Source organism: Lepidochelys kempii, chromosome 5 (assembly GCF_965140265.1).
Source record: "Lepidochelys kempii isolate rLepKem1 chromosome 5, rLepKem1.hap2, whole genome shotgun sequence".
Classification (NCBI taxonomy): Eukaryota; Metazoa; Chordata; order Testudines; family Cheloniidae; genus Lepidochelys; species Lepidochelys kempii.
The window spans coordinates 48,251,933-48,266,912 of record NC_133260.1 but is presented as its reverse complement, the minus strand read 5'-3'; the positions used below and the strand labels follow the sequence as shown (position 1 = coordinate 48,266,912).

General features: G+C 41.2%; 1 protein-coding gene across 4 annotated transcripts in view; it reads right to left on the bottom strand.

Moving 5' to 3' along the window:
- Window positions 1-14,980, bottom strand: part of CERT1 (ceramide transporter 1) — a 168,768-nt gene that overhangs the window by 109,006 nt on the left and 44,782 nt on the right. For all 4 annotated transcript variants that reach the window (XM_073344213.1, XM_073344212.1, XM_073344216.1 and 1 more), the window contains exon 3: window positions 12,944-13,060. In XM_073344213.1, coding sequence (XP_073200314.1) covers window positions 12,944-13,060 — 117 coding nt within the window. The remainder of the gene's footprint in view (window positions 1-12,943; window positions 13,061-14,980) is intronic.

The window sequence follows — 14,980 nt, the reverse complement described above, 5'->3', positions numbered from 1 at the left end:
ATATTTCTCCTCTGCTACCAGCTACTCATCCATGTCTTTTCTAAGTATGCTCACACTCAAAATGAAACTTAAAGTTCAGTTTAAATCAATGTTTTCTGTTCAGAGTACAATGGAATGCAGTTACAAAACTCGTACAGCCTTGGCTTTCATACTTGAAAGATAAACACCCTCCTTGTGACATGCTACCATAAGTCTTACAAATATAGTTTTGTTAACAAGGAACTTCAGCAACCTACTTAGAGCTACCTACCCACTTAGTAACCAACAAAGAATTTTACACTTAAAAAACCAAAACAGTAAATAGTCCATAAAATGCTGGATTAACTAATCCAAGGGAATTTTTAAACCAGAAGACAAAATATCCACTTAGAAATAGTTACGGTAAACAAAGTAATTTTCCCCAACTTTATTTATAGTATTATGGTAGCCAATTAATTTAAATTTGTGTAACCTGGAAGACCAATTTTGACCTTTCTACCTGAATTTTTACACTTGTGACATTTAAAATCAGGAATATTTATTTGCAAACTTCCAGGTTAACTAGGTAAGCCACATAATACGTACAATTTGGGGAAAAAAATGTAGTATTTCACTTTCTGAAAGAGTCTAACCTTTTTCCCTTGCTCGTCTCAAAAAAGGTTTGGATTAAAAGCTTCAACAAGAATTACAACATAGGATAGTACTTTTTAAGGATGGGTAGAAAGTATCAACACTACTCCATGAAAAATCCTTCAAGCAGCTATCTTTCATTATCCTAAATTTAATCAAGGAAATTGAGTAATTTGCTGCCTCTATAGACACCACCCCTTCAGACCTCGTAAATTTGCTGTGGCAATAGCAAAATGTATTGCCTTTAAAATACAGATTTGTAACTGTGTTGGAGAGTTCTACTTAGAAAATACAGTGAAAATGAATTTTAAATTACTACATTTGGATAAAAAGGAAATGCAATCTCAAAGTACACTCTTAGCTGGGGCAGATGAATATATGGGTTCTCTCAGGGAGGATCACTAAAGGTAATGAAAGGAAAAAAATAATTTGGGCTTTTTCTGCTTCTTTTATGGTACATAAAAAGAAGGCCTGAGAAAGCCTCTCCACCTGTTTATGTTTAACCATAGCTATCAGGAACGTAAAACCGAGTTTTGTACAAGGATTAGTTAGGTTGTCAGAAAAGTAGATTGGGAGCTTTAAGCCCTTAACTGAAAGAGTTGGTCGTTAACCAAGGGAGTATTTTAGATACTCCTAAAAATAAAGAACAGGCTTCGAATGGCCTGATAGTCATTCATCACTTCCAGAAAGCTAGAATATTCCATAATGAAAGTTGGTTGAGCACTCTTAAGTCAGCCAGTTGAGTGTTGGTATTATACCATCTCATTACATGGTTACATACTATTTCCCCCAAGACACATGCCTTATTCACTGCACAGGATAGAAGGTGTTCACTGAATAGGAAGCTTTTTAATATCTTGTTTTATTCTCATCTTGTGTGTGTAGCCTGAGGCCTTAGTTACTGCAAACAATCCAAACCCTGCATTAAATATGATTTGGTTCTTATGGGATTTTCTAGGAAATTCTGTCATGTGGAACCATGCTGACTCCCACATGGGTTTGCAGCAGCATTGCAACCAATAGATCCACAGTACTTACCTCTGCCCCTTGAGCAAAAAACTATAAATAGCAGGAAAGGAACACTGATATTTAGAAATCCTAGATCAATATTATATTCTGGAGGAAAGTGAGAGCTTCTGGTTATGCAACTGCCCCGGTTCTCCTTAACCTGATCCCTTCTGTCCATGAAACTGACCTCCTTTTGTTCCTGTTTCCACCTTCATTATATATTTCACACCATCACTTCCAACTTGTTTTAGCCCCCAATCATCTCCAATGCAAGGGGTGGGTAAACTTTGTGGCCCGAGGGCTACACAGAGGCTGTGAAACGGTATGGAGGGCTGGGTATGGTAAGCTGTGCCTCTGCCCCATATCCACCCCCTCCCACTTCCCGCCCCCTGACTGCCCCCCTCAGAACCTCCAACCCATCCAACCCCCCCCTTGTCCCCTCACCGCCCCCTCCCGGGACTCCCTGCCCCTAACCGCCCCCCTGGGACCCTACCCCCATCAAACCCTCCAATCCCCCTGTTCCCCCCCACTCCCAGGACCCCCCGGGACCTCACTCCTTATTCAACCCCCCCCCATCTCCTGACCCCCTCCCCCCCAAACCTCCACCCCATCCAGCTGCCCCCTGTCTCCTGACTGCCCCGGGACCTCCTGCCCCTTATCCAACCCCATCTCCCCCCACCCCTTTACCATGCTGCTCAGAGCAGCAGGACAGGCTTATTGGAAAGCCTGGGAGGTGGGCGGGCACAAGCTTCGCTACCCGCACAGTGGCATAACTGCAGGGGAGGGAGGACAGCGGAGGAGGGGCCGGGGGCTAGCCTCCCCTGCCAGGAACTCAGGGGCCGGGCAGGACAGTCCCACGGGCCGTAGTTTGCCCACCTTTCTCATATTCTCTCCTTAACCCTCTCAGTCTCCCTTTTGCTGCTCACCCATGTAATTACAGTCAAGTTGGAAGAGCACTGAGAACACAAGTCACAGGCTACCTGCTCTGCTCCTGTACCAGTGCCATTGCAGCCAAGAGGTACAACTGCAAGAAGAGTTCTGTTTGGCTCCTATATATCCTGCAGTCCCAGGATGGAGCCCAGTACAATGTTTGGAGTAATGTGACCCAAATAACAAAGCTCTACTAAATAGGTACAAATGGCAATTTTCAAATATTTATCATAGCTAAATTTGGGTGAATTTCCTCTCTCCCTACATGGCTAAGGACCAGGAACAGCTCTCAGAAGTTTGAAGTCAATCTGTGCAGCATAGTTATAAGCCAGGCTTGGCTTACAGATGCTGCCATTGGTTTCATACGGATGCTCTATCCAGCATTTTGTTTGTGTGCGCGTGCACTCAAAAGTTGAACCCCCCCCCAACCCCAAAACAACCGGTATTTGTTGGGGGCCTGAAAGTCAGGAACTCCTTGATCAAAAGAATCAACATTTTCACCACAAACTCCACTCTGGGTCCCTCCACCAAGTACTGAACTGGAATGCCAATTTTAAGCCAATTGGACAGTCCATATGAATTTTAAAAAGGTTTGAAGACTGGAATATGAACAGAATTCCAGTGCAACTTTATCTCCCTAACTACAATAGGTGTTCCATAAGTGATAAACTGCTTGAAGTGCTTATTTTGCAGAACTGAAACTAAGATATTCAGTGGGAGGATTAGAAGCCTTCAGGGAAAGTAATGCATCGGGATAAGGGGTTGCCAGGACCACTGTACTGTCCCTCTCCCACTCCAAATTCAAGCGACAGCAAGAGACAAGAGTTATAAGGTAGTGGTGTCATTGTCAATGAGGCAGATAGTACCTACAGTTTTTCTAAATCCAGTATATAATAGCTATTGACAAAATAGCTATGTGTTCTACAACTATGAAGTCACAGTAACTGCTTACAACATAATAAGACTGTTATACTATAATGTAATAGCAAGTACAAAGTATGTCCTAATAAGGCCAAAAAAGCAGGGTGGATAAAAATCAATGATTTAAAAAAAAATAATTTTTTTTATTTAAATCCGATTCTTTTGAGGAAAAAAACTATACATTATAGCTCAAAGATATCTCATCATGGAATAGGGATTATAAATTCTAATTCTATAATAGGAGACAATATATTCATGTAATATTTAAGAAAAGTTTTGCAAATGAGTTCCAATAATTTATGGATTAGGGACCCAATCTGAGGTTCCAGGAGCTTCTGTATAGATTATTTAGGTTACTTTTTCTATCTACCCAATGGGACTCAGTGCTCAGTCCAGAAGATACCATCAGAGATGCTTAGTTTTGCAGTTCTCAAACTGTGATTTGTGCTTCCAGAGATAACTGGCTTGTTAACAGCAAAAATGTTTTTAAATAAAAAAAATAAAAAAAATTAGACAGACAGATGTGAGAAACAACAGACCTCAACCCTATTGTTCCTCTGCAAATTTGTGTACACAGAGTCAACCCCTTATCTCTCTCTAAAAGGGCAAAGTTTCAAAAAGTTCAATGAATAGAAGATTGTTGGGGGCAGAATAGATCTGGACATGGAGAAGAAGTCTGGAGATAAATGTGAGAAGGGAAGGACAGGCAGTAGAAACAAATGTGAAACTGTTTGAACAGCAGAAGTCTTGAGGTCTTTGAGTGTAGCCTTCATTGATTTGATATCTACCATTCCATTCTCTCACTAGAAGGGAAAACCTATAATGGCAGCAGGCCGTAAAAGAGACCCAGTTTTGGAATATTTGAATGAAGTTCCTCTACCTGTGGGTAAGACAGGCATGCATGCAAAATGCAAAACAGTGCAACAAAGAAATGCACGGCCTGGCTGCCCGAATGAAACATCATGAGAAGTGTTCCTTCTCAGGAGGAAGCTGCATTGAAGATGATGAAAGGAACATGTCTGAACATGCAGGATCTTCAGGTTGGTAAACTTTTTTATTTCATACTCCTTTCTTAAGGACTGCCTGTCTTCCTTCCAGACTATTCTTGCATTCTTATGTTTGAGCAAAAAATGTAGTTGTTACTCTATGGTACTATCGTTTTAGATACAGTTGTGATAAAAAATAAATAGCTGAAATAGGCAGATCTTCCTTTTACAATTTCACCTCTAAAGTAGTACTGAGTGTCACTGAATGCAATGAGTAATACTAAATGAGCAGTACTAAATGAGCAGTATGGTAATAATAATTAAATAACAGCACTGACTTATTTTGTTTAGGAGAATCCATGCTCAACATACAGGATTCTGAAGACTATCCACCTTCAAGATCACCCTCATTTTCTATAGTTTCAGAGTTATCTGCCAATGATAGTGTTTCAGTCACATCATGTATGTCACATAGCCACAGTATATATCACCTGTAGCAAAAAGAAAAAGAAATCTCCATCATCCAGAAACAACCATAGATAAGTTTGTGGTAAGAACCAGCAGATTACAAGAAGAGGTAATTACTGAAAAAACTGCCCAGTTTGTTTATTCAACAAACTTTCCTTTCTGTATGATTGAGAACCCACATTTCATTAGCACGGTTCAGTCATTAAGACCATGGACAAGATGTACAGTCCATCCAACAGAGCAGATGTCGCAGGCAAACTGCTGGATAAAGTCTATGAAAGAAAAATTGAGCAGTGTGCAAAAGGTCTAGAGGGTAAAATTGTTAACCTGAGTCTTGATGGGTGGAGCAGTGTCCACAATGATCCTGTTGTATGTGCTTGTGTGATAACAGAAGGGAATGTCTTCCTTACGGAAACAATTGATACATCAGGAAAAGCACACAGCAGAATACTTACAAGTAGCAGTAAAAGCTATAACAAACTGAAAAAAATTCAAATGTCTAGTATGCAGCTTGGTCACAGCCAATGCTGCAAATGTATCCAAGATGAGAGGAAACTATTTAGAAGAGCTTCCATACATTTAGCTGAAAACTAAGGACAGAAATTACACATGATCTGACCACATAAAATGTAATCCAGTTCAAAAGTTACATTCTGAACCAGTACTATCTGCAAGAGTATGGAAGCACGTAGTGTATCTGGCATGCTTATTTGCCTGTTGAAAATCAGAATACCTAGAGGTATTTTAGAGGTGTGCTTATATCCAAGACATGGAAAGGAACCAAGATTTAGGGTTTTCTTAAAGTACACATATTTCTTTATGCGATGCAAGGGTTTATTCTGGCATTTTAAAATGCTAAAGTTGGTAAGAGAGACTAGATATTATTCTGAAGTAATATCTGCTTGCTTTTATGAAGAGATTAATTTCTTTAAAATATTGTCATCACTATAGAAACAGTACAATCGGGGAATGTGAGCTGATTCTACTCTGGCTCACACAACAGCACTGTTAACTAAGGTCCAAAGGCAGACCTTTAACAATGATGTGGAAGCAAGAAAGCCAGACTTTCAGATCCCAAGTTGAGTTTGCAATAATGAGACACACAACTTGCAAATTGAGTCTGATATCAGTCACAGAGGAAATGTGGAACACTCCACTGTCAACTTTGTAGTCTTCCAGAGTGTAATTGCAGTTTAAATCAGTTTAAAGTGGGGGCAAGGGGACATTTAGAAAAAAAATGTACAATGGAGTTGTCCTAATGTTAGAACACCATCTTCAATTCCTAAAGTTCACAGCTGCCTTAATGGTTTTGATTAATCTGCAGGTCTAGAAAGAGCAAGACTCATGAAACAATACGAGGATCCCCTCAATAAGATACGAATATATCTTTGTGCTTAGTAACTCTGATATTGTCCTTCAAAGATAACCTGCAAATAAAAAATTGGAATTGTGCCATTTTTGCTCCTCTATAATGGAGATGTTCAGATATCATGGCCATGAATGTGGTATATATACACACTCCACAGAACACTTGAAAGGGTTCCTCCCCTGCCCGGCCTGACGCAAAAAAGCTTGTTCTTGAAGTTAATAATATGGAAATTGGGCTTCAGTTTTTGTTGCAGGTTTCCTAGGAGGACCAGAATACACTCACGGGAGGTCTCTGGCAGCTGTTATGCAGAGTTTGGCAGGTGCCTGAATTAACAGGGTATTAAAGTTTTTGACTATAACTAAAAATCATTACCTTTCTTAATTATTCAATGTGGGATGTAAACGTTGGGCAAAGAACTAACGCTTAAAACCAATCAATCAATCTTCAGACAGCAGTTATTAATTATGACCAAGTTAGAGACATTCAACACAGGTTTGAGCATGCCAGGTATAAACCAGTTGTAAGTACCTGATCCATGCTAAATGGGTATGGTTATTGCTGAGACACTTAAGGCATGTTCAGAGCAGCTGTATAAATGCTACTTGGCCTTTAGATTTAATAAAGGAATTTCTGGTTGAATTAGTGTGAATTATTCCCTTTATTATTATTATTATTATTATTAATGGTAATAATAATTGCAACACCATAATTTAAGCATGAACAAATAAATAAAAACAACATGTTCAGGCAGAGAAACAGATATTCAGGCCTGTCTGTAAAGGCCTATACTCTAAGAATTTAGGTGTATTCTTATCACTTGGCTAGTGATAGAGCTATAAAAGAAAGAATCAAAATCACTGTCTGCTGGTGTAAGGTCCTTCTCTTACTGTGACAGTCTGAGGCCCTGTTCTTAGGCTAAGGCCTTTGGCTAAGCAGCAGAGGCAGCCATAAGCTGGGAAGCGAACGGTCACATCCTCACATTCCAAACTAGTCACATTGAAATAAGGTGCTATTGGGCTGTTAGGCACTATCAGGACAGGATTGTATTCCTATCACCTCCAGAGAAAGGGAAGTGCCTAGAAAATGTAAAAGGAAACTTAGTTTGATAGCATCCTGTCTGGCAAGAACTCACTTATCAATAGCTGGGATGTGAAATCCTCACTTCTGTATTGTTTTGTCATTATAGTTCCTACTTTGCTGTTGTTTGTCTGTATAATCTCTGTCTGGTTCTGTGATTGTTCCTGTCTGCTGTATAATTAATTTTGCTGGGTGTAAACTAATTGAGGTGGTGGGATATAATTGGTTACATAATCATGTTACAATATGTTAGGATTGGTTAGTTAAATTTCAGGAAAATGATTGGTTAAGGTATAGCTAAGCAGAACTCAAGTTTTACTATATAATCTGTAGTCAATGAGGAAGTGACTGGGGTGTGGGTGGGGGTGGGCATGTGGGTGTGTGAGATGGGAACAGGGAATGGGGGTAAGAAAATTGGAATCATGTTTTGCTAAAGGGGGAGATGGGAACAGGGAATGGGAGTAAGGAAGTTGGAATCATGTTTGGCTAAGGGTAGGAATGGGAACAGGGACACAGGTGTAAGGCTCTGTGGTGTCAGAGCTGGGAAGGAGGATACTAAGGAAGGAAACTGGAATCATGCTTGCTGGAAGTTCACCCCAATAAACATCAAATTGTTTGCACCTTTGGACTTCGGGTATTGTTGCTCTCTGTTCATGCGAGAAGGACCAGGGAAGTAAGTGGGTGAAGGAATAAGCCCCCTAACAAACCCCACTTCTTTCCCCCCACATTTCAGGTTAATTTAAATTATATCATATTCTAAGTCAGAGTTATTGGTAAATACAATGGTCTCTTGAAACATCTTGAGAAACCAAGTGTATCACCAATTTGTTTAAGGTCCATTATTTTAGGAGAAGAGGCCTGCTAAGGACAGAGCATTAACCGGGTATGTTATATGGAAACAGTGCAAGCCTTGTCTTCAGAGTATTTAGTTTCTTGTATTATATATTCAATTTTTTTTATTAAATAATTTGTTGCTTTATTATAGTAAATGATGTGCTCTGACAACAGTTGTATTGACACGAGTTTGGTTTTTGTATTTTAAAATAGTAGTTACTTTTCCTGAGCATACACAAAGTTGTATGGAATGAGAAAGGTCAAAGTAAGACGGTCACAACCACAAGGGTAGCCTAAAATTCCTTGTTACCTGTAAGGGGTTAAGAAGCTCAAATAACCTGGTTGGCACCTGAACAAAGAAACCAATGGGGACAAAAGATACTTTCAAATGGGGGCGGGGGGAGTTTAAGATCAGTTAAACTTATTTCTTTGCTTAATCTCCCCCACAGTCTGGTTGGGGGAAACTGGTGTGCAAAATTTTCTGCTCAATTAGACTTTTGTTTTAAGCTTTGCAATTCACCTTCAACTTTATTTGAACAGAATGTAATGTATAGTTACCTACAGAAAACTGACATGAACACCAATTCATTTGCTCAGATCTGACCAAAAGTAGCTTACCACGCACTGACTTTATAAGAATTGAACATTATATATAATAAATGTCTGGTGATACCTAGATCAGAACTAAAATGACAGTGTCTCTTTTCCCCTCAACTTTGAGGATGAAAAATCATGGAGCAGGTCCTCAAAGAATCAATCCTGAAGCACTTGCATGAGAGGAAAGTGATCAGGAACAGCCAGCATGGATTCACCAAGGGAAGGTCATGCCTGACTAATCTAATTGCCTTTTATGATGAGATTACTGGTTCTGTGGATGAAGGGAAAGCAGTGGATGTATTGTTTCTTGACTTTAGCAAAGCTTTTGACACGGTCTCCCACAGTATTCTTGTCAGCAAGTTAAGTAAGTATGGGCTGGATGAATGCACTATAAGGTGGGTAGAAAGCTGGCTAGATTGTCAGGCTCAACGGGTAGTGATCAATGGCTCCATGTCTAGTTGGCAGCCGGTATCAAGTGGAGTGCCCCCAGGGTCGGTCTTGGGGCCGGTTTTGTTCAATATCTTCATAAATGATCTGGAGGATGGTGTGGATTGCACTCTCAGCAAATTTGCGGACGATACTAAACTGGGAGAAGTGGTAGATACGCTGGAGGGGAGGGATAGGATACAGAAGGACCTACACAAATTGGAGGATTGGGCCAAAAGAAATCTGATGAGGTTCAATAAGGATAAGTGCAGGGTCCTGCACTTAGGATGGAAGAATCCAATGCACTGCTACAGACTAGGGACCGAATGGCTAGGCAGCAGTTCTGCGGAAAAGGACCTAGGGGTGACAGTGGACAAGAAGCTGGATATGAGTCAGCAGTGTGCCCTTGTTGACAAGAAGGCCAATGGCATTTTGGGATGTGTAAGTAGGGGCATAGCGAGCAGATCGAGGGACGTGATCGTTCCCCTCTATTTGACATTGGTGAGGCCTCATCTGGAGTACTGTGTCCAGTTTTGGGCCCCACACTACAAGAAAGATGTGGATAAATTGGAGAGAGTCCAGCGAAGGGCAACAAAAATGATTAGGGGACTGGAACACATGAGTTATGAGGAGAGGCTGAGGGAGCTGGGATTGTTTAGCCTGCAGAAGAGAAGAATGAGGGGGGATTTGATAGCTGCTTTCAACTACCTGAAAGGGGGTTCCAAAGAGGATGGCTCTAGACTGTTCTCAGTGGTAGCAGATGACAGGACAAGGAGTAATGGTCTCAAGTTGCAGTGGGGGAGATTTAGATTGGATATTAGGAAAAACTTTTTCACTAAGAGGGTGGTGAAACACTGGAATGCGTTACCTAGGGAGGTGGTAGAATCTCCTTCCTGAGAGGTTTTTAAGGTCAGGCTTGACAAAGCCCTGGCTGGGATGATTTAACTGGGAATTGGTCCTGCTTCGAGCAGGGGGTTGGACTAGATGACCTTCGGGGTCCCTTCCAACCCTGATATTCTATGATTCTATGATGACACAGGAAGAGAAACTAGCAAACTACCCAGTCTGAAAGGCTCCTAAATTCTAGTCATCTAAGAGTCTCCAGGGACTTAATCTTCTACTGCAGCTCCACCCCTTACACTGGCCTTTTCCAGGAGAGTGTACGCAATTCTCAGGACTAGTAGTGAAGATCCTAGAGCACTAACTCCTAAGCCCTCATATGGAAGGATGATAGTTCTTTCACTTTACCCACTCCTCTTCCCGCAGTCAAGGGAAATCTTGTCTACCATGGTGCTGTTCCAGCCTTTCAAGAGAATTTCACATGTAATCACCTACAGCCCATGCGGCTGCTGGACAAAACGCTCTCCAGAACGCCATTTCTGTCCCAGAATACAAATGGCAGGAAATCACTGATTAGCAGAACAAAACTTGCAAAGGAGTTGGGAAATGTTGCCACAGCAAACCTGTCATAAATATAAAGGGAAGGGTAAACCCCTTTGAAATCCCTCCTGGCCAGGGGAAAGCTCCTCTCACCTGTAAAGGGTTAAGAAGCTAAAGGTAACCTCGCTGGCACCTGACCAAAATGACCAATGAGGAGACAAGATACTTTCAAAAGCTGGGAGGAGGGAGAGAAACAAAGGGTTTGTGTGTCTGTCTGTAGTCGTCTTGGCCGGGGACAGAACAGGAATGGAGTCTTAGAACTTTTAGTAAGTAATCTAGCTAGGTATGTGTTAGATTATGATTTCTTTAAATGGCTGAGAAAAGAATTGTGCTGAATAGAATAACTATTTCTGTCTGTGTATCTTTTTTGTAACTTAAGGTTTTGCCTAGAGGGGTTCTCTATGTTTTTGAATCTAATTACCCTGTAAGATATATACCATCCTGATTTTACAGGGGGGATTTCTTTATTTCTATTTACTTCTATTTTTTATTAAAAGTCTTCTTGTAAAACACTGAATGCTTTTTCATTGTTCTCAGATCCAAGGGTTTGGGTTTGTGGTCACCTATGCAAATTGGTGAGGCTTTTTATCCAACATTTCCCAGGAAAGGGGGGGGTGCAAGTGTTGGGAGGATTGTTCATTGTTCTTAAGATCCAAGGGTCTGGGTCTGTAGTCACCTAGGCAAATTGGTGAGGCTTTTTACCAAACCTTGTCCAGGAAGTGGGGTGCAAGGTTTTGGGAAGTATTTTGGGGGGAAGGACGCGTCCAAACAGCTCTTCCCCAGTAACCAGTATTAGTTTGGTGGTGGTAGCGGCCATTCCAAGGATAACGGGGGTAATATTTTGTACCTTGGGGAAGTTTTGACCTAAGCTGGTAAAGATAAGCTTAGGAGGTTTTTCATGCAGGTCCCCACATCTGTACCCTAGAGTTCAGAGTGGGGGAGGAACCTTGACAAAACCCCACTGGCCTGGAATCAAAGGATTGGGAGAGTATTGAAGAGAGAACTCCTGTATTACTGATATTATGGTATTGCCAGAGGCCCCAATTTGCTAGGCATTGTACCAAATAAAAGAGAGAGTCCCTGCTGTGAAGAGTTTACAATCTAAAAAAGACAAACGAGGTGGTGAATGGGACAATACAAGCAAGGTCAAGGTGTAAGCACATCTTATTAGTTCCATCTTTTCCCACATCCATTCCTGAAGAGGACCAACACATAAAGGGTTAATAGAAAAGGTATTTGGTCAAAATATGTTCAACTCCAGATATGTTTTCAAAAAATAATTTACACTCAACACCTTGCTTGATCTATCCATTATTAGTTGAGAGCTCTCTTTAGGTATTGCAGAAGAAGTGATGCAAAGTGGACCTCTTACCACCTCTACTACTGACTGCACAAAAAGGAATTCTGGTTTGGGACTAATTATATACACTCAAAAGTGTTCTGGATACACCTTAAATTGACGACATAAAAAGGCACAATACAGGAAAGAGATATTCAGACACTATTTATTATCTACCAATTATCTACCAATAGAAAAGTATTTTTAATCAAGTCAGTATATTTCCTAAGAGCACTTTCTACACAACCAAATGCAATTTAACGCAAAAGATTTCGGAATGGTAATGCACATGTGGTGTTTAAACTGTACCTGATAAAAGGAGAAATTTAAGAGTCTCAGATAAGTATATACCAGTGAAAACACTGCTGGAAGTTCATAAAGATAAAAAAAATAAAAATAGGTAAACTTAAGTTATTACCATAGCATCTGAGCACACCAAAGATTGGGCCGCTATTGTGCTAGAAACAGCACAAATAAAGAGACAAAAAACTTCAGGATGGGGATTGTCTCTTACTCCAGGTCTGGACAGAATAAAGTTTTCAACAGTGCGTAAGTGATGACTTAAGTGATTTGGGTGACATCAAGGTCAGAGGGAGAACAGAATGCAGTAGTCCTAAGTGTGAGATGAGAGTCTAAACAGCCTTAACAGACAGAAAAGGCCAAATCTTTGAAATGTACAGATGTACCTATGGTAAAATCAGGTACTGGCTAAAAGATACTCAAGAAAGGTTAATGTTTTTAGTTTTTGCTTTTTTTTTGCTCCATTATTTTTAAAGTAGGCTTCTAAAAGCTCTATTTGCCCTTTTAAATTATATTCAAGAACATTTTTAAATCACGTGTACCTTTGTAAGTATTTTAAGGACTGTAGATTCAGATGTATAACTCTCCATAAGCACATACAGATATCAATTTCGAAAAAAAAATCATCAGAAGCCATACCTTGTGTTGTTCTATCGCATCTATCCATTGTTGTCTATGATCAGGATCCTGAGCTCGTAGGTACCAAACACTATCGTTTACGCTAATGTCAAATCTGCATTCATCAAAATCATGAGGCTGTGGAGGGAAACAAAAAGGGGAATATGAGAAGCACAGCTAGAATTAAGCATAATAAAGATTAGCTATATCAAGCAGAATGCTGATAGTCTAGCTATAAGGTGTTGTAGACCACACTATTTGCTTTTTTAACCATAGAGTTAATTAAATTCCTATTATAGTATTAGCTCCATTTTGTATGGTGGGTCTAAATAAGACTTTAGGTAAATTTTACGTTTAAAAAAAAATGTTAAACCAATAAATTACACCTTACACCAACCCAGAAAACAGCCAGCAGAAGTTTACAGCATGACATATTGCATATAGTAAGAGTTGATGAAACATTATAGCAACTGCCACAAGATCCATTTAAAAACACTGAAGTATTCTTGGGATTCTACCCAAACATAGACCAAACACTCCTTCCCCCATCCAAATAAACAAAAACCAAACCAATCTTATAGCAGATTAAAAAAGCAAAACTAATAAATACCCCCAGCTGAGTTTTAACTTCAGAAAAAAGAGGAGAGGCGACACTCCATGAAGTCCACTGTGGCTACTGATTTTAGATACTGTAGTAATGGACAGCAATATAAAACCATAAGCTAGATTACCTACTAAACATTTGTGTTCATGTAGAACGATACAAATGCAATGCTAGTTGACAGACAAAAGTATGGTCTGACAGATCACAAAGAACCTTCAAAATCCCCAGATAATCACATTTAATCAAAAGGCTAACAGAAAATTTAAAAGAATACACAATAAATGGGACATTACAGTATACAGATACTGTGAACACCAATAACAATAAGTTGACAAAAAGTTAATTAAAAACATGCCTTTAAATGTTACATAGAAAAACCACAATCAACATTAAAAGTTGATTGCTATGGGGTAACGGGTATCTTAGTACAGGGGTGGGCAAACTTTTTGGCCGGAGGACCACATCCAGGTATGGAAATTGTATGGCGGGCCATGAATGCTCATGAAATTGGTGGTTGGGCTGCGGGAGGGGGTGAGGGCACTGGCTGGGAGTGCAGGTCCTGGGGTGGGGCTGAGGGTTTGGGGTACAGGAAGGTGCTCTGGGCTGGGACCAAGGGGTTCAGAGGGCAGGAGGGGGATCAGGGCTGCGGCAGGGGGTTGAGGCGTGGGTGGGGGGAAGAGGGTGGGGGTGCAGGCTCCAGGCAGCGCTTACCTCAAGCAGCTCCCAGAAGCAGTGGCATGCTCCCTCTCTGGCTCCTACGTGGAGGCATGGCCAGGCACTTCTGCACTCTGCCCCGTCTGCAGGCACCGCCCCTGCAGCTCCCATTAGCCATAGTTCCCAGCCAATGGGAGCTGTGGGGGTGGTGCTTGGGGCAAGGGCAGTGTGTGGAGTCCTTTGGCAGTCCTCACATGTAGGAGCCAGAGCGCAGGGGCGGGTGTGTGTGTGTGTGTAGGAGCCAGAGCGCAGGGGCAGGGGCGTGTGCGCGTGCGTGCGCGTGTACCCCACTCCCCAACTGGAGCACCGAAGCAGGGCAAGCCACGGACCCTGCTTCCCAGCGGGACCTTGAGGGACAGATTAAAATGCCCGAAGGTCCAGATGCAGCCCTCAGGCCATACTTTGCCCACCTCTGTCTTAGTACAAGGACTAGCTCACAATCTCAAATATGGAACCCAAATATTTAACTACAGTCTCTGAAATTACATACGTTCGACTTTCACATATGAAATGGAAACTGGCCGCGCACACTGGGTGACTATCTTGTTTACAAGCGCACAGAGACTTTGCATGCAGTTTGCCTACACAATTTCAGAGGCTGACTTGAAATGTGGCCTGTCATGTTCTGTCTTCAAATACATAAACATTACTATGCATTCATGAAGCATGGTAGAAAATACTTTGGGACAGTGGTTCTCAATCAGGGTTACGGAGCTCCCTGGGGGGGCTGTGAGGAGGTT